General features: G+C 40.2%; 1 protein-coding gene across 1 annotated transcript in view; it reads right to left on the bottom strand.

Moving 5' to 3' along the window:
• Positions 1-20,309, bottom strand: part of DZIP1 (DAZ interacting zinc finger protein 1) — a gene marked incomplete at its 5' end in the record, with an annotated part of 50,694 nt that overhangs the window by 9,549 nt on the left and 20,836 nt on the right. Inside the window, 9 exons of the mRNA XM_006755054.2 lie at positions 254-307; positions 887-1,016; positions 1,311-1,473; positions 2,806-2,948; positions 7,534-7,593; positions 12,515-12,571; positions 13,948-14,004; positions 15,174-15,222; positions 15,662-15,802. Coding sequence (XP_006755117.1) covers positions 254-307; positions 887-1,016; positions 1,311-1,473; positions 2,806-2,948; positions 7,534-7,593; positions 12,515-12,571; positions 13,948-14,004; positions 15,174-15,222; positions 15,662-15,802 — 854 coding nt within the window. The remainder of the gene's footprint in view (positions 1-253; positions 308-886; positions 1,017-1,310; positions 1,474-2,805; positions 2,949-7,533; positions 7,594-12,514; positions 12,572-13,947; positions 14,005-15,173; positions 15,223-15,661; positions 15,803-20,309) is intronic.

Genomic DNA, 20,309 nt, shown 5'->3' with positions numbered 1-20,309 from the left:
ACGCTCTATCCACTGAGCCAAACCGGTTAGGGTTGGTTCTACTTCTTAATGGGGGCCACAATGTGATAAGCACTATTATATTGTATAAAAACTAATAAACAAATAAACGCCAAAAAGGAATAACAAATTAATTATGACATTTAATAATTAAGGCTTTAGTTAACCACAATGAGCATACTAATTTACAATGAAAGGGATGTTCAGTGGAAACAATTCTTTAAATAACCTCTCCCCACCCAAGTACTCTACTCACGTAATATTTGAAGACTTTCTGGGAAAATGATCTTCTGTGATATTTTTCTTAATTCTAAAAAAAGAAAAGAAAAGAAAACTATTTCTAAACAGCATGAGTGAATAATGTAATTTAACATACATTTCTATGGAATTGGTGATTTTTGCTTTTAATGTATATTAAAGAGGGTGAGCAACAAGAGTCTCCCAGTACCTATGAGAGATGGGTAGAAATTGCAACTATGATTCTCTGTTGAGTTAAACATTGTTGTGAGCTGAATGTTTGTGTCCCCCTAAAATCATGTTGAAGCCCCAACCCCCAACAAAGTGATGGTAGCTAGAGAAAGGTCTTTGAGAGGTAATTAGGTCTGAAGTCATGAGGATGGGGGCCTCGTGAGGGGATTCGTATCCTTGTAAGAAGAGGAAGAGAGACCAGAGCACGTGAGGATACAGCCAGAAGGCAGCCAACCATCTGCACGTCTAGGAAGAGAACCCTCACTGGCTAGCTGGCATCCTGATCTTGGACATCCAGCCTCCAGAAGTGTCAGAACACAAATCTCCGTTGTGTCAGCCGCCTGGTCTATGATGTTTTGTTATGGAAGCCCAAGCTAAGACAAGCATTCATGTAAAAACTTTAGGGTTGGAAAATACTTACTTTGGGACAGATGTTCTATCAGTGAAAACAGGTCTTTGTTTAATCAACTGTCTGCTTTTGGGAGGAAGTTGCACTGCTTTGGGTATTTCTCCAGTTGAAAGGGTTTCCCCTTGAGAACCACTGTACCTGTCTGGAATAGTAGTGTTATTCATGAGTCTTCAGTGCATGAAAAGCAGAAGAAAAGACTGTAATACTGTCTATGCTGGCACTGAAATGAACAAGCCCATCTCTAGGGTCTAGAGCCCGCATGAAAGGATTTCTCTTAAATGTAAAAACAAAATACAAAAACCAACACTTAATGGTTCGGACAACAATAAAATCGCAAATTAAGTGCCAAAGTTTGTGAACCATTTAAAGTTATGAAAAGGTTGTTCAATTTCACTTCCATCTGCAGAAATGAAATGGCAGTTAGTAACAGCCTTACCTGAAGTCAGTACTATTCTCTCCTCAATTTTAGAGCTGACCTGATGTTCAAGGGACTCTCGAATTTGCTGAATGTTAGGCATCTGTCTTTCTTGATTATGTCTTTTTGATTCCATGGTTCTTAGCACTCTATTCAATTGATCGCTTGGAATACCACGTGTATCCTGAAGGAATAAAATATTAAGTTAGTCAATTATCCCAGGATGAGATAAGGAATGGTCAAACCCCACCTGAAAAAAAGAGCCTATGGAAATTTAAAAGACTGACAACACTAAGAGTTGGTGAAAGAGCAACTGAAACTCTCATGCACTGATAGGGATAGTGTACATTGGTACAAACACTGAAAAACTATTTGGCTATACCGATTACAACAAAACTCAGAAATTTCATTCCCAGATAGATATCCAAGAGAAAAGAATGCCTATGTCCATCAAAAGACATATGTAAGAATGTAGTGGTCAAAAAGAGTCGCAAATTAGAAGTCCACATGTCCATTAACAGGGAATAAAGTGTAGCATATTCAGGCAGTAAAATGCATATTATACTACAAACCACTGCAAAATGAAACAACAGATATGAATCTTATACACAAAATCATAAGCATAAGAACTCATATATAAAATGCTACATGATGTGTGATTTCATTCACATGAGGTTCACGAACAAGCAAAATTAAGTCAGAATAACCATTACCTGTTGTTGAAGAAAAAGGGGTGATATTGACTAAGGAATGGGTTTTGAAAATGATCAATGTCTTGATCTGGGTGGTAGGTACAGATCACACACACACACACACACATACACACACACACACACACACTCACTCAGAGACATATACACACAAATTCATATACACACATGATTATATGCATACATATAGGAACACATGTACACACATGCATATCTATATATACATGCACATGTCTATACATAGATACATATGTGTATATACAGATCTATTTACACAAACACTATACACATCCATATGTAAATACATATATGTAGGTACATAAATTCAAGTTGTTCACTTAAGATTTATATATTTTATGTATATCAATAAAAATGTAAAAAGCAAATGTAAAAAGCATTTTGTACCGGAATAATTCAATCTGGTAAAAACATGAAATATAATTCATTTACCCATTCATTTAACAAGTATTGCTTAAGTGTTGATTTTGTAACAGGCAACAATTTGAAGTTAATAGCAGAATGTAAGCAGCACGGCAACGGCCGAGATACAAACCCTAGCTCCTTCATTACTAGCTGTGTGACCTGAAGCAAGTTACTTAACCTCTCTTAAAATGGAGATACTATTGTCACTTACCTCAGAGATTTGTTTCTATGTTTAAATGATTTAATATTCATGAAGCTCTGGGAAAGGTGCATTAACCTCTAGTCTCCTAATGTGGAGAGAACTGACATGTCTTCTTCTCATCTCTGATTCTTTCTTATTTAGAAAACAAACCAGCAAATGTTCAAAAAATGAGTAAACTTACTGCATTAATCCCCAAGCTTTCCAATTTCCCCAACAAATTCTGCTCCAAGATTGATCTTATTTTCTTAGTGAGAGAGGGGTTAGTCTTCCAAGCTTTCCTGACATGGTTCTTGCTGTTTTTAAATTTCTGTTCATTTTCCCTTCCTGAAATAAAGTTTCAAAAAATGCTTTAAAAAAGCAATTAAACAAATACATTAAATCTCTAAGTAGAAAAGGATAAAATACAACTTTTAAACAGCAAGTAAGCATTTGTAATCTTTTAAGTTTGGGGATATTTTAGTCATTCAGCACAATGTATAATGCTTAAGTACTGTAGCTTTTAAAACTTTAAGTCAGCTTCAAAACTTCAAATGTCTTTAAAGACTCTTTCTTGATCCCTTAACTGAATTATATCTAGGTAAATAATGCAAGAAGTTTGTCTCTAAAGAAGCACAATGGGAAAAAAAACACATTTAGAAGTTTAACTAAGTTTTATTCTAAAATTATTTTACTATTTCCTGAATGATTCATTTTTCCTAAATCCAGTTAGAATTTATTTATCAGTTTACAAAGAAAAAGCTCAATTCATTTTAAATAACTAAGTTTTTATATAGTAAACTTAATAGAAATTTTCATATGAAATTTCAAAATGTGAAATTATCCCTCTTAAAATATTTACCAAAATGAAAAAGAGGTTAACAGAAGTCTTGGGGAAAGCATGTTTTGCTTAAAACAACCTATAATTTAAAATAAAGGAAAATAACAGGCCAGGTTCTTCTAACTTTTCCTTCCCTATTCCTCTTTTATTGGCCCCACTAAAAAATGTATACTTAAAGAGAATTTGGAGAAGGGGCGTGTGACCTTGAAGAACTGAGTCCTTCATAAAAAAAAAAAAATGGAAAGTTTGATGAAAGAGACCCAAAGTTGGGCAGCTCTGACACTTAGAGAAGGTGCAAAGGAAGATCTGGGAGAATACAATAGTATTATCATTTTGGAGTCTAATCTCCTAGTCTCCAAACAGGGGAGTCTCACCAAATATCACTGCCTGGATCTGGGGCTCTAGGAGGGCCCCCACAGACACTCCATTTTCCCTGTTCCATCCATTTCAGTAGATAGGATATTTAGTTGCCCAAGGCACTTAGATGTGTAGATCTTAAACAAAATGCCTTTGGTTGAGATGTTTTCTAAACACTAGCTCAATTCCAGTAGTAAAGAGTATTGTCTGTTCATTAATAAATGGGTTTGCTGACTGCAAAATTAGTCAAATTACTATTTGTACGTTAAATAGGAGGACAAACCTTGCATGATGATGCTTTTATATACTTTGCTAGTGCGGCTTTCTAAATCAAATGATAAAACTGTATATGATTAAAAATCAGAAGTAATCTTACATTTTATATTCTCAGCACGTATGCTGCTCTTTTCACTGCTCTTCCCAACCATTGTTTTCCAGTATTCTGAAACCACCCTAAAAAGGTACTTCTGTCCTAGAAACTGACAATGCATTTTAATCTAGAGGGTTTAGCTGCAGCCATGCTGTGTCACTGACTTTGGCTGCCAGTTGGCCATCGACTCTACAACTATAGGTATAGCTAAAAATAAAAAGAGGTACCAAGAGACAGTCTGGAAGTGCGGGAGCTAACACTGGAACACAAGCACCTCCTGTGCTGATTATGCAGAGATGATGTTTTTGGCCGGCATCTGGGATATAAAAGGAACTGCACAGAAGCACAGTCGAAAGAAAAGTCTGGGCCCCTGTCTGCCCCGGGGCGCAAGGAGAAACGCAAGGGTCAAAGGAAGCCAAGAATGGCTGGGTTACAGTTTAGATGCGTCATAAGGTCTTGGATAGTAATCGCTGAATTCATTTGGTTGATTGATCCGGGTTCACCCTCACCCATGATGACAAGTTCCTTTTGGTGACTTTATTTCCCCAATGACCACAGATTAAACATTTCCTCTGTCCTCAGATTCACTTTATATGTTGGCACTGGTTTTGGAAAGCCATTTATGAAAAATCAGAAAACCCCTTGGTTGGAAAGACTCTTAGAAGGTTGGAGCTGGACTTCGGAAGCAAGAGAAAGGATGTAGAGTGGACAGGGAAATGATAATCACGTTTTTGGGAAAAGATAGAATTAATCACTTGAAAACCAACAACAGCTGAAGATTTTAATTCAGGCATGTATTGCTCACCAAGATCAACACAGCAAAACTTTCTACATATCAGCACTTCCTCTAATTACAAATGTGAAAGCTTATGAAAGCAGATGAGCAATGCGCAATAGACCACACCTGTGATGGGTCCATCTGACGTACAACATAGCATTTATGGTAAGCAAATAATTGTAGCAAACAAAGCAAACAGTAAAAAACAAAAGCAGAGTTTTTGAGTTGGAAGGGACTTTATCCTCTAGTAAAGAGCCTCCTCATTTTTCACAGAAGGACACCAAAACCAGAGAGGTGAAGAGACTTCCCCCAAGGCCGCGCAGCATTGTCACTAATCAAACTGAATGACTTGGAGCAAGCTCCTGATCCTGGTTTCAAGTTTCTGAATTTAAAAAATGGCCTCTAACACCACCTCCTGGTCCTCACATTCTAACACCCTATAAACAGCAAGATCAAGTACGCCTCTACACAACTGTCAATTAGTAAGGAAGAGTCCTCCTGATGAGTTACTTCTTGGTAATAGCCAGTGTTTTGCAAACCACTGCCAAGGGCCCTAGGGCATTCATTGCACAGGCATTATCTGCAAAATGTTAGCACAAGCTGAGGAACTTATTGATGGCAATTAATCTGCTGCCAGCGTGCTAGCTCCGTAGAGGCATTGGAAGAATGTGGTCACTGCTTCTGTAACTGACAAAGCATTTTGCCAGAATCAAACCTGCAACCTGAGTATGTGCCCTGTCTGGGAATTTAAACCAGGACCTTTTGGTACGAAGGACAATATTCAACCAACTGAGCTACACCGGCTAGGGGTCTGGGGTGTTTTTGATGGTCCTCAGTACCACCTCCCACCAGAGCTGTGTATGAACCCAAGAATGGTGGCGAAGATTTTCTTTCCCAATCTGATTCCCCAAATGTGGCAACAATCAATGATGGTGTTTGCCATCAATGGTCCTAAACTCACGCCACACGTTCTCTGGGTAGAAGAACTCTAAAAGAAACATGGGCAGAACGATGCAATGGGTAGAAACTAGAACCGAAGTGCTGATGGTGGACAAATCAGGATTCCTCTTGGAACCTAGCTGACTCGTTTTTAAAATGAGTGTGAACGATATGACCTGAGGCTCCAGTTTCAAAACTTTGGGCCTTTTTAATGAACCTCCTGATACATTTCATGGCTTCTTCAGAGAATAAGATATTTTGTGTTCCAGACACCAATAAATGACATGTAAGAAAGAAAAAGCGTGCTTCTTGAAAGTTAAATGACAATATACATCATATAGATATTATGGACATGCCTGATTTAGTCATTTCTCAATTTGCAGCCTTGTTAAAAATTTTTGGGAAAAAGTCTAGAGAATACTGAAGCTATAACAAATATTAAGACTCTGTGTATTAGGATATATAATTTTACTTCTCTTCCTAACAAAAAATGACAAAACCAGAGGCCATATAAATATTAACAATTTGTCTTCTCTGAAAGAAGTGATATATGGTAAAATATTATCATTACTAAGGAGAAAATTATGATAAACGATTCAAATATAATTGTCCTAGAAACTACAAGTCTAGCATCAGAAAATACTCCTTAAAAAAAATTTTTATTGTTGAGAGTATTACAGATGTCCCCTTGCCTGCCCCCATTGCTCCCCCTCCCATTGGTTTCCAACCCGCCCCAGGCCTTCACCACCCTACTGTCTGTGTCCTTAAGATCTTTGGTTACTCTCTTCCCGTGCCCCCGATCCCCTTCCCTTTGAGATTTGTCAGTTTGTTCCATGTTTCCATGCCTCCAATTCTATTTTATTCACCAGTTTATTTTGTTCATTAGATTTCTTGCTCATTTATTTTTTAGATTCAATTGTTAATAGATATATATTTATTGTCATTTTATTGTTCATATTTTTTATCCTTTTATTTTTCTTCTTCTTCCTCTTCTAATGGAATACCCTTCAACATTTCATGTAATACTGGTTTGGTGGAAAATACTCTTAATAATGTAAAATAATTTTCATAAGCTTCAAACATTAATTTCTAGAGAATAGTTTTTAGAACTGCCAAATAAATTGAGTAGGCCGTAATATTTTAATTAGCTCCTTGAACCTGTCATAGCTCTCAAATTCCACCAAAAACATTATTCTGTACATACATATTCCACATTCAGAGCTTAAATGTTATGCTTTCCTTTCTATTGAAAATAATTTTTGAAGTGGGCACTTCACATGTACATTTCACAGATTCAGGGTATGAGAAATAATTACTGTGATACAAATATTTTCATATCAACTGGCGCACAACATGTGTCGACTTGTCATATGATCAGAAAATATCTGCATTGACATAAGTTAATTTTCCCCAAATTAACTTATTCAGATGCTAAGAATACAATAAATCAGGGTGGAAATATAACGGCATATTAGGGGAGTAAGATGACAAAATACTATATATAGATTGATAATATAATCCAAACATAAACATCTTCCCTAATTTTGACACAGTGTGCTAAAAACCACTGGATCATATTTTCAAGGCTTGATGTTAGCATCTAAATATAACCTATGCAGGTATAAATCCTGATCAAGACCTTTGTTACCTTTTTCTTCCTCTGAAAGTTCTTCTATTGGTTCCAGTATGTGCGATGAGAATGCCTGCTCTATTAATGAGGAAAAATAAGAATAGTACAAACAGGACAACAGCAAAGTAAAATTAGTTTACTTTCAAACAATATTGAAAGCTATAGTCCCATAGTATTTTAATCTTGTCGAAAAGAGCAAGAATTTACTGGGGAAAAATATTGAGGCAGTCAGCTAAAGCTACTCACTTTTTCATGGTATCTTCTCTTTCTACATATTTTCCCTTAACTCCATTCTCAGGGTATTACATTTTTAAATAATTAAGTCAACGTTTCACATTCATCAACCTCATGCCTGATATTATTCTTTAAATGCACAAGGATACTACTAGACCAGGTGGCTAAATAGAAAATTATTGAAAATATTTCAATTTCCAAAGATAACAAAATTTCTAGGGCCCTAGGACTCGCACTTCTCACGAGCTTTAAAGTGGTAGGACCAGGATGATAAAAGGTAAGAACAGGTGGCCCTAGAGTCAGCAGCTGGACTAAGACCCATTCTTGAATACCTCCCTGTCCCTAAACCACATTTCAAGTCCCAGTTCTGCTCCGAGAGGCACCAGGGCGGCAGACAAATGATAGATGAAGATGGGCATTTCCCAGTCCCACCCCAGAACAGTGGTGGGGAAGACAAGGCCTCAGGGCGACTTCCCCAGGAAAGGTTACTGTGCAGATACAAGGAAGCCCGCAGCCAGCATGGATAAAGCTAAACCCCCTTCTATCAACAAAGGCTAAGTTCCTTCATGGGGAAGGTCCGGTTTTGGCCGAAGCCCTAACCATGGCAGTCAGGCAGACAAGGAATGAAATGTAACCAGGGAGTCTTATTTAGTCTAGGACAGTGGTCAGCAAACTCATTAGTCAACAGCCAAATATCAACAGTACGACGATTGAAATTTCTTTTGAGAGACAAATTTTTTTAAACTTAAACTATATAGGTAGGTACATTGTTATTTACTTAATTAGGGTACTCCTATGGCTTAGGAAGAGCCACACTCAAGGGGTCAAAGAGCCGCATGTGGCTCTCGAGCCGCAGTTTGCCAACCACGGGTCTAGGAGGATGCATGGTTCACTCATCGTCACCTTGCAGAGTGACACAGGGCCCCTCCCCAAGGAGCTCCCCACCTGTACCGATAGGACAGAGTTCATTTCATTCTACCACCAAACCACAGAGTGCTCACCAGATTGCCAGGCATGGATCTCAGTGTTTTGCATATATTAGCTCAGATTTAATACCTCCTACATTAAAGGCCGGGCTTTTAATTTATTAGAGGTCATTTCTGGCACTCTATTTTAAGCATATACAAATACACACACATGCACACATATATACATAGGTATATACAATTGAGTATATATATGTTATATTTAGGTAAATGTAAATAGGCTCTTACAGCTTGGTCGGCAACATAGTCAACATATCTAACACTGGCTATATGGGAGAAATGCATTTTAAAGTACTTCTTAAAATTAAGTTTATTGGTGTGACACTGGTTAATAGGATTACATAGGTTGCAAATGTACTTTCAAGTGAACTTTTGGAACCCAGACTATTAGTAAGCAGGAGTCCACTTCAATTTTAAAAAGGAGCACAGCCCTGCCAAGGAGCATTTAAGTCCATCCATGTACCACAGCTGCTGAAGACCAAAACATGTGCTTTCAAATTTCTTATTCAGCATCGAGACTTAAAGATCTACAAATAGACTATTTTACTAGTTTGAACTGCTGAAAATAGAAATTTTAGGAGGACAATCACAGGCTTTTACTATCACATGGTATATATTTTATTATACTTTGTGAAAACAACCAAAGTAAGGTTACGAGGAAAGTTCTATAAAATCTCAAAAAATACGTGCATATTTATTATCATTATATTACAGGGATAATTCTGTGACTTATTTCTCTCGAGTCAGGGTGAACTGTCAAAGTTCTGACTTTTCCTGTTGTGGTATGTAGGGCAAGGCCTTTGGGGAGAAGGAGATCCCTGAACCTGAGCTCCTACTATAGAGGCTGAGGACGTGAGGTCAACCAGACCCCAGCTCCCAAAAGAAGCAGCTGGTGTCCCGAGGGGGGAGGGTCCAGACTCCCAAGGCCCCAGTTTCTGTCCTGAGCTCCAGGATGAGAGCTGAAACACCCTGAGGATTGAGTGTCCCCTCTGAACTTGCTGGACACTTCCAGAAAAAATACTCCTACCAGTTACCTACCATTACCTCCAGAAAAAAAATGTACTCAGCCCTTTCTCCCACTGCTGGCTCTGTTGGGTTTCATCATCCCTACACTCAAGCTAACACTGAGCCAGTGCCTGTTCAGTGGCTCCTGCTCCAAAGGCCCTGCCTCATTCGACCCTTTCCACAGCCCACTGAAGTAGCCATGACTATTCTCGACATTTGGCAGGCAAGGAAACCTAAGCCGATTATTTCATGAGTCAACTGGTGCTCACTGGGTTTGTCTTCCGGATTCTCTAAACGGCACCACCATCCACCCGGTATCTGAGCTCATCATGTTCTGCTCCTGTCCTCACCCTTGCCCCCCAATCATTTGTCCAGTCTTTCCACCAATTCCACTGCACAGCTGTTATGTCAACTCCCTCTGGTTTCATCACCATACCTAGATTCCTAGATGAGGAATCTCCCACAGACTATTGCCAACATCCCCAGCTAGTCTCCCCAACTCTGATTCTATGAATATACTCTGGTCTGGCTAAGCTTCCTGAAGCCCAGCTCTCCAATCCAGCCTTGTCCAGCTGCAGAACACCTAGTGGTTACACAATGCCACAGGAACAGCCCTGAACAGGTACAGTCAACTCAGTGGTAACCATGAACAGTCTCAACCCACTTTCTTTCCTTCAAATCTCTTCTGCAAACTCTGCGCTCAGCCAGATAACTCATGTGCACCATTAATTCACATCTAGTGCTTTCCTGCTACCTTTTCCTTCTACTTTTTGCTTCGTCTCAGCTGAAGGGAGCAGCCGCCCCCAAACACACACCATTTCCTGGGACAACTCACATCCGATACTGTCACCTCAATCCAGGAAAGTTTGGAAGTGCCATCCCAGCTCTAAAGCTCCTGGTAGGATCTGCGGAGGGCTCCACTGCAGCTGCACCTCTCAGTCCCGCGACTCTCACAGGTGCTGTCTGAGAGCACTGCCTGCTAAACCTCCCACCTGCAAACCTCCCCCTCAGAGTCTGTTTCTCAAGGAACCCAGCCTAAGACAACGAGTAATCATGACATTATTTATGGAGAGGAACCTCACCAAGCTTTGAGATGGAACAAAAGGAAAGACAGAGGTAATTAGGCTAATGAATGTTACGCAATACATGACTAAGCCTCTCCCGCCCGAACCTCTAACACAGGTGGGTTGGGGTAGGTCAGTGAGCCCCAGCCAAGCCTCTGCCTTGCTTCTGCCCATCGAGATGCTCACAAATCAGCTTTGATCCCAGTCCAAGGTTTGCAGGCCCTGTGCCAAGCCTGGCTGGCATTTAAAAGTAGCATTTCAATCCCAGCAGATGCCAGCAAGAGGGCATGGTTGATTCCTGTGGCCCTGGCCCAATCAGGGCAGGTCCACATGGAACACATTGCTTTAGAACCAACAGATTTGTCAGGACCCTTGAACTAGCCCCAGGTAGCTTAGCATACAGACTGCATGCGTCCTTTAGCAGGCACCAAAGAGATGACGCAAAGAAAATGTGGACCTTACATAATGTTATAACCATAAAAAAGTAGAAAAAAAGAGAAAAGAAAACCAAACACTGTTGAAGTACAAAAGAGAAGTGGCCAGCAATTGCTTTATAAAAATCAACCCTACAAAAGGAGGCAACAGAGAAATTTTAGACCTGATATAAAATAATATGAATAGAGAATAATGCCAGAGAAAATTGTATGGAATTTCAATATTTAAGTAAATTTATATAAACCCAACATACATTTTATGTAGTACTGGTCTAAAGGAAAAAAAGAAACCCCTGCATATTCTAAACACGTGAGTAATAACATCTAATGTGTGGAGAATTTGCATTACATATTGTGAACACATGCTCAAGGGAACTGGTCCATCTGAAATAATCTTAGGAAAAAAATAAGGGGCAATAAATACTTCACGCGTTATTCAGTGGATGAAAGAGACAATTACGAAGTCCATCAAATGCAGACCACAATATTTACGAAGACAAAACGTTCAGCTTGATTGATCATGGATTTAAGTCTAATTAAAAGGCTACAAACAAATGTGGAGTGAAGTAATCATTAGGTAAAATAGGAAAAAGATAGTCCCCCTCTTGTCTTATTCATTTTTAATTTACAGCAGACCATAGGAAAATAGCACATTTAAAGACATACTACAAAAAACTGTATGCTCCTAACTATACAAAAGGAAAATATGGCTACAAATATTCACCCTATCTATTGGGTGATGTTAATAACAATTATCACCCCCGTGGTCTGGTCCAACAACTGAATCCTGGCAGCGATTTCACCCAGTGGGTCCTATTTTTTTTCTTTGGTTTCCATCACATGTCCTTTTTAGATTTTTCCCAACCAATCGCTGAAACTGTTTATTTAACAAGTTGACATGCTGCCACACTGAAAGTTATAAAAACAGTCACATATGCCCTGTGGCATGTATTGGTTGGCTGGTCTAGAAAGTCACCCTCTCGCCCAATACCTACTACTTTCCACCCAAAATCATAAATGGTGAAAGTACTACTAAAAGTTAAAAATCTCTATTTGTAGGTCCAGCAACGTACACATTTTATACTTTATGGCTTTGGTGGGTATGTTCCGTTTATGATATTATAGGAATATTGAAGTGGTATTAACTGTATTTGCATTCACTAAAATGTTTTCTGTTTTGCGTAATTACCCCCACAGAAAAGTACTTTCAGTTAATAAGTAATCTAACTCAGGGTGGAAACTGTACATAAAACGCCCAGACTTTGCTGAAACTTACCATGTGCCATTGTTAGACTTGACTTAGCATCCAAAGTCTGTGGGGCTGGGGCACTCACTGAAACAGCATAAAAAAGTCTCTAATTAAAGCATCAGCAACGGAACATGATGGAAACCAAATACTACTCAAATTAGTCAAGACATATACAGATCATAAGGGACAAATGTTTCAAAGTAATCTAAACCAATTGTTAATAATAGTTTTATTGAAATAGAATTCACTCTTTTAAAATACACAATTCCATGGGTTTTAGGATATTCACAGAGTTGTGTGAAGGGGAGTAGAGTTTGCCAATCCAAAATATGCCTCGTTGGGATACTGATTATGTTAGGCTGGTTAATTTTCACCAGTAAAAGTTACTGGGTTTGGAAAACTAAAGTCCCTGGGACATATCAGCCCGCCAGCTGTTTTTATAAAGTTTTATCGGAACACACTACTGTTCCAATATTATGCCAAGTATAATGAAAGTATGGACAATAATAACCAAGAGCCTTTTAACCTTTCATCCTTCTTTGAACTGTATTGTTTTCTTTATTTCATAAAATACATGTCCAGCTTCTGCTCTCCCCTTGGCCCGACTCTTAGCATTTAAACTGCCATCTCCTCTTCAGCACCTCTCAACCTCTTCAGATTCCAAAAGCAACATCAAAAAGTCCTCAAGAAGCATCTCAGAGGAATGAGTGGTTAAACCCAGTAGCATTTTCCAGCCAATAGTGCCAAATTCCCAATCACATTCATCAATGTTCTTTCCGTTTTACACAGCGGAGGGCCCGTCTACTAGTAAAAGGCAGCTACTCGGTGCCCCGCCTCAGCGCGGGCCTGCGCTCTATTTACATCCCTGTTAACGCACACATCCTCTCTCGCCCAGGATCACCGGCTCCCTTACTTCCTCCACCCTTACCCTTTCCTGAATGAAAACAAAAATATCTCAAATTAAGAAACAGTCTGTTCGATTCTAAACAGTACAGGTTATGTCTTTTTGGATTATAACCAAATCCTGATTGCTCCAGGAGACAGCTGTGCTGAGCTGAACTTGACTGAGTGACAGAGGGAACATCACTTCAAAGCCTGAGGCACCGAGAGTCCCAGGGAGGCCAACATTGGTGGCTGCCACACAGTCACTTCTTCACAGTGTGTCACCTTGGGAAACCCAAAAGTATGAACTGGAGTGATGCTAAAGAATCTGTAGTCATCCCGTTATTAGGTGAACTACAAAATAATAGGAATGGCTAACCAACATAACCACAAAGACATGGGAATATGTACAATCTTGGTTTTAGAACTAGGTGAAAGCCAGGAATTAAAACATATTATCATGTAATCTGCAAACAGGGATTTTCAAAGAAAAGTCTCTAGAAATAAGTAGAAGTTATGTATTGGTTTAGCACTTTAGAAAATTTCTTTAGAATCCTGAGCTTACGATGGAAACTTACTAGGTACAGCTTGGGCAGGTGGCTTAGATTCAACAGTTTGCCAGATTAAAGAATTCCCTGAAATAAAAAAATAAATAATTAAATTGATAACAAAAATCACAAGCTATGGTATATATATATACCTTACATTTACCTTAATCTTTCCCCCCCCCACACAAAACAATGACATTTACCAACATATAGTGACTCACCCAATAGAGATGTTTAACAGAAATCCTTAAAAGCTAACTTTTCCTAAAAATACTTTTCAGAAAAATATTTATGCTATTTAAGTAATTATACAGGTATTCCTCACTATCTGAACTCTCACTATTCAAAGAGAAGTTAAAGGGAACCACGGCCCTTCCCAAACCTCTCTCTCAAAACAAGAAGGAAAGCAGTATATAGGTCAATGTCTTTCCTGAGGGCCCCCGAAACAGAGAGAAAACCCAGCTCATACACCCATTTCCAATCCCAGTTAGTCTCTTGAGTAGACAAGGTGCCTTAACAACCCGAGACGTTCAGGAAACAAGACTGAGATCACTTAGAAGGAGACCAACAGAAGGCAAGCTTTATGTTTTATCGTGAGACCCTGTACTTCTGGCTGCCAGTCTCCCATCTAGACTCTCCCTTGAATGACACAGACATGGGTGCTATCATTGCTACAGTTAGGAGTAGGTTGTATATGCCCTCACTATGCTTAGGACAAACCTGTAACCCCAAACAACTGCAACGGAGAATAATGCAGTTAGCCTCTCCAGTACTTTAAAATAATTGATTTTACTATCAATAACAATAGCTAACACCAATGAATGTTTAATAGGTGTACTTTCACATGTCCTCCCTGTAACAACCCTAAAATATAGTTATTATTAATATTCCAACTTTAGAACTGGGGAAACTGAGGCAGAGACTCACAAAGCTACTAAGTGCCAGAGATGGGAGTTGAGCCAGCCTGTCTCCAGACCCTTTTAATCATAACTCCATCGACTGCACATGCGTACAGAGGAAAACGGTTCCTGAGCATAACAATATTCTGATGAAAAATATAGGAGACCATTCAATAATCACTTAGGTCTTTAAAATTCTTTAACTTTCTAAGTTGTGATAAAGGATCTCTCAAATTAAAATAACAGGAGGAATGCCATCTTAGCACCCATAAACCATCCGGCCCCACTTCTACTGATGTCCAGCCAATGGTGAGGGACCCTGCCTTGCCTCCAGCATTGGGATCCTGGACCACTTACCTTTGGGTTCAATGACACTGTTTACTGGTTTACTGGTAAATTCTTTTATCTGCAAAGAAAAACAGTATTCTAGGGATACATGTTTGGAATCAGATAGGGACATACTGGATAATGGACAGATATTGGACTTCGTAAATTAACCTTCTCATGAAATCCTCCAAAGACAAGGGAGGACACGTGGACTTTAAAGACAAGGAGACAAAAGTTGTATGAAAGCAGCATCTGGACTCAGCTGCTTCTCAAAGTAATCACTAAAGGAAATTCTTATCAACCTTCAAATGTGTTCCTAATTCTAATTGAATAAATCTGCTCTACAGTATTTTTAAATAACTTTTAAAAATTATTTGATTGAATTTACTTTTACAAACAGCTACAGGAAAAAATATTCCATCTTTGCCCAACTTACAAATGTTCTAAAATAAAACCCATGTTCTTAGATAAACTGCACCGCTTAAAGAAAACCAGTGCCCATAGGTAGCCAAAAATACCTGTGGTCTCTGAATGGTAATCGGTTCGCTCTGTTCCTGGAATCTCTGCCCTTGCTCTTCCATCCTTTTCTTGTAGAAAACATTGTTTGCATTTAGACTGTCTATCATTAAATTTTGAAGTTTCTCTATATGTGACAGGAGCTGGAAAAAGAATTAAGAAAGGAATCAGTTTGCACATTGCATGTAAACTGTCTTCTGCAGTTTATGTGTGCACTAAAAGCCCAGTGCAAGAAATTCATGCACGGGTAGCGTCCCTAAGCCTGGCCGGCGATCAGGGCTGATCTGTGGGGCAACCGGTGGGATGACCGGGTGGAGGGGAGGCCGCTGGCACCTGCCTTGGCTGGCTTGGGGCCTGTGGGCTGGGGGCAGCTCCTGCAATGAGCATCTGCCCCCTGGTGGTCAGTGTGTGTCATAGCGACCAGTCGTTCTGCCGTTCAGTCGATTTGCGTATTAGGCTTTTATTACATAGGATACCTGGCCTTATGTTCTCTGTGCATATTAAGTCATGGAGTAAATCTTTGATCACTGGGTACCAAGGCCCTGACTGAACAAGGGGCTTCATTTCTGTTCCGAGGAAGCTGATAGACATCACTGATAATGTGAACAGCTGAGTGAACTTGAGACATTACATGAAATAACACAGGGATGATCAATGATAAAGGGTCAAGGCTTCTCCACAGAGCGGCTGCGACCGCAAGCAGTCCTATCCTTCCCACATCCACATGTGCTGTCCTGGCGCGAAAGTGCACTCCTTGGGCGAGAGAGCCCATCTTGATTATGTTTGCCTGTCCAGCCACTAGCACAATCTCTGGCTCTTCAGGTTCTCATTAAATACTTATTGAGAAAAGGAAGGTGGAAGGAGGAAGGGACAGAAAAAAAGAGAAGGAAGAGGAGAGGAAGGAAGGAGTGGCTGAAAGCAAGGGAGAGATGCAAAGGACAGAGAGATCCAAAGATTCATAGATAGATTCATCTTTTTTTTTAATATATTTTATTGATTTTTTTACAGAGAAGAAGGGAGAGAGATAGTTAGAAACATCAATGAGAAAGAAACATCGATCAGCTGCCTCCTGCACACCTTCTATTGGGGATGTACCTGCAACCAAGGTACATGCCCTTGACCGGAATCGAACCTGGGACCTTTCAGTCTGCAGGCCGACGGTCTATCCACTGAGCCAAACCGGTTAGGGCAGATAGATTCATCTTTAGAGTTAGTGTCAGGGGGAATCATATATTGAATGAAAAGAATTCAAGAGTAATTTGTTTTGCTCTAACTGGTTTGGCTCAGTGGATAGAGTGTCGGTCTGCAGACTCAAGGGTCCCGGGTTCGATTCCGGTCAGGAGCATGTACCTTGGTTGTGGGCACATACCCAGTAGGGAGTGTGCAGGAGGCAGCTGGTCGATATTTCTCTCTCATCGATGTTTCTAACAAAAAAAATAATAATTTGTTTTTAGTCATTAAGGGAAAGATTGTTTGTTTGTTTGTTTGTTTGTTAATCCTTACCTGAGGATATTTTTCTATTGATTTTTTAGAGAGTGCGGAAAGGAGGGGAAAAGACAGAAACGTTGGGATAGAGACTGCAACAGAACTGAATGTGCTCTTAACTGGAATCGAACCCGAGACCCTTCAATCCTCAGGCCAACGCTCTATCCACTGAGCCAAACTGTCTAGGGCTAAGAAAAGATTCTTAAAGCTTTTTGAGTAGTAGCTTAAACATAAGGAGGGCTGGGGAGAGAAACTTGGTAACTGGAGCTAAGGACATTCCAAGCCCACAGTGTGGGAATGGAGACAGGGATGTACAGATCAAATAAAGCTGTAGGGGAAAGGGCGGGGGGGTAACTATGCCCGTGAGGGATACAAAAGGCGTCTAGGGCTAAGAAAAGATTCTTAAAGCTTTTTGAGTAGTAGCTTAAACATAAGGAGGGCTGGGGAGAGAAACTTGGTAACTGGAGCTAAGGACATTCCAAGCCCACAGTGTGGGAATGGAGACAGGGATGTACAGATCAAATAAAGCTGTAGGGGAGGGGGGGGGGCGGTAACTATGCCCGTGAGGGATACAAAAGGTGTCTGGGGCAGCATTTCTGACCTGCTTGATTTTTTTTTACCAATCACTGGTCTTGTGCTAGAGGCTATTAAGCACTTGAGAGGTAAAGTAGCTGCTGGTCTAGACTCAGACAGCTAGAGGGGGAAGAGCCCAGACTTGAACTTCCATGCCTGGCTTCAGAGTCAACACTCCCAAGTGCAGTGTCTATGTCATGAAATATATTAATAAATAATACTTGCACGCAATCAAGCAGTCCCCAGGAACTTGCGCAAAATGGTACAGCCACTTTACAAGACAGTTTGGCAGTTTCTTATAAAACTATACATATTCTTACCATACAATCCAGCATTCGTGCCCCTTGGTATTTACCCAAAGGAGCTGAAAACTCATGTCCACACAGAAACCTGCACACAGATGTATGTGGCAGCTTTATGCAACATTGCCAAGATTTGGGAGCAACCAAAATGCCCTTCACTAGATGCATGGGTAAATCAACTGTGGTCCACCCAGACAGTAGAATATTATTCTGCATTAAAAAGCTATCAAGCCATGAAAAGACTTGGAGGAACTTTAAATGTCTATTACTAAGTGGAGGAAGCCAATCTGAAAAGGTTATATCCTGTATGGATCCAACTATATGACATTCTGGAAAAGGGAAAAGTACAGAAATAGTAAAAAGATCAGGGATTAGGGGGAAGGGAGGGATGAATAGACAGAGCACAGAGGACTTTTAGGGCAGTAAAAGTATTCTGTATGAAACTGTAATGGTAGATGCATGTCACTTAACCAAACTTACAGAACACAGAATACCAAGAGTGAACCCTAAAGTAAACCTTGGACTTTGGATGATAATGATGTGTCGATGTACGTTCGTTGATTGTAACCACTCTGGTATGGAATATTGACAGTGGGTGAGGTTGTGCTTACCAGGTATGGGGCAGGAGTATTTACAAATTCTCTGTACTTTCTGCTCAGTTTCTTGTGAAGCTAACACTGCTCAATCACATTTAAAAAACAACAACAACAAAAAAGTGAATGCTCTCAATCAATACACTGCAGGATCCCCCATCTGAGGCGCTCTGTGTTTGCATGAGGTTGGACAAACACTGGGTTAAACCAAGTTAAAAAGGTTACCTGAGTGAGGACTGAAAATAACCTTTCATATCCAAGTGGATGCTAAGAATTTCCCCCAAGGAGGACATTGTCAAGAATCTTCTCTACATTTTTACAAATAACTGGAAGAGTGCCCCCAAAAGCAGTTTGGGAAACACTGAGCTGGAAAATAGAAGTAAAAGCCAGTAAAGATGTCTGGGGTTCTGGGTAGAGGTTTAGGATCAATAATATGGGGAGTCGTTACAGGCCCCAAGAAGAAAGAGGACATAGGAAAACCTAGGGGATGATACCACTTTGATATTAGAATTGGAAAATGAGCACAAAATTACATAAAACTTCACTGAGAGAGGAATGGGATCATCTAAGCAAAGGATGGCCAGATATTACTTCAATAAACCTGTCGCTCTTGAGCCCATCTGTTATGACCTTCTACCACTTCAAGTCTTTGCTTTTTTTCCTATCAGTCCACATCATGCCATCCCCCCCATTCCTGACCATCCTACAATTTCCCAATTGGGTCAAAAGGGTGTACCATCATTTATCTGTGACTCCCTTTGAACTCCTACCAATGTTATTTAAAAATAAAAATAAAACGACTGCCAACAATCTAGGTAAAGCAATAAAAAGCTGGCAAACGCAACTTCCCTTAAACAGAGAAACACAATATGTGCATTGTAGGAACAGTAGGCACCAATCATGTGGAATAATTAATAGTTAGGTCGCAGGCAGAGATTACTAAACTGATTGAATTCACCCCTCTGTTAGGGTTTAAGGGAAATGAAGGCAGAAGTCACCAGCTTCTGGACAAACAAAACCAACAGACGAGGAAGCAGCATAGCCTAGCGGCACAAACACTCCACACTCCCAATCCGTGAAATGAGGCGCCTCACTCAGAACCAACAGTTGGTCCTCTCTATCATGACTTGCAGTGGCAAGTGTAAAACTGTAACACGCATTCTGTTCTGCCAGAAGCCAACTGACTTCCCCACAGCTGCCTGGAATACAAAGGGCTTTCCTTAGAAGACCAAGGACTAAAACTGACCCCTATTAATCAGGAAGACCCTAATCCTGTCCCTAGGCACCAGTGCTTTAAGATGCCTTGAACAATAAGAGTAGGAACTTCACATAATCTAAGAGCAGTGGTTCAAAACATGGATCCAAGACAGAACTGTCCAGGCTTGGTTTTTTGGTGTCTCTCCCCTTTCCCCCCAACCAAATATGCCTGTCCCAGACTCACCTACGGAAGGGGAATCTCATGCTGTACAGTGAGTGGCACATGTGTATTTTGGAAAAGAGCCTCGGGTCGCTCTGAAGGGCAACCCTCTTTAGGAACTACCACCTTGGAGCATCTCAAAAGAAAGCTAGAACATTCTTACAGAAAAGCTGGCTAAGTTGCCCCTGTCTGTTCCCCTCCCCAGCGGGCTTAGTGCCCAACACCTGAGAAGTAAGCAAGTCAGTGAGGCACACAAGCAGGGCCCTAACGGTAAGGGGGC

The sequence above is a fragment of the Myotis davidii genome, unplaced genomic scaffold (genome assembly GCF_000327345.1).
Source record: "Myotis davidii unplaced genomic scaffold, ASM32734v1 scaffold133, whole genome shotgun sequence".
Classification (NCBI taxonomy): domain Eukaryota; kingdom Metazoa; phylum Chordata; class Mammalia; order Chiroptera; family Vespertilionidae; genus Myotis; species Myotis davidii.
Note: the sequence above shows the minus strand (reverse complement) of the source record. Positions and strands in the feature narration are given on the sequence as shown.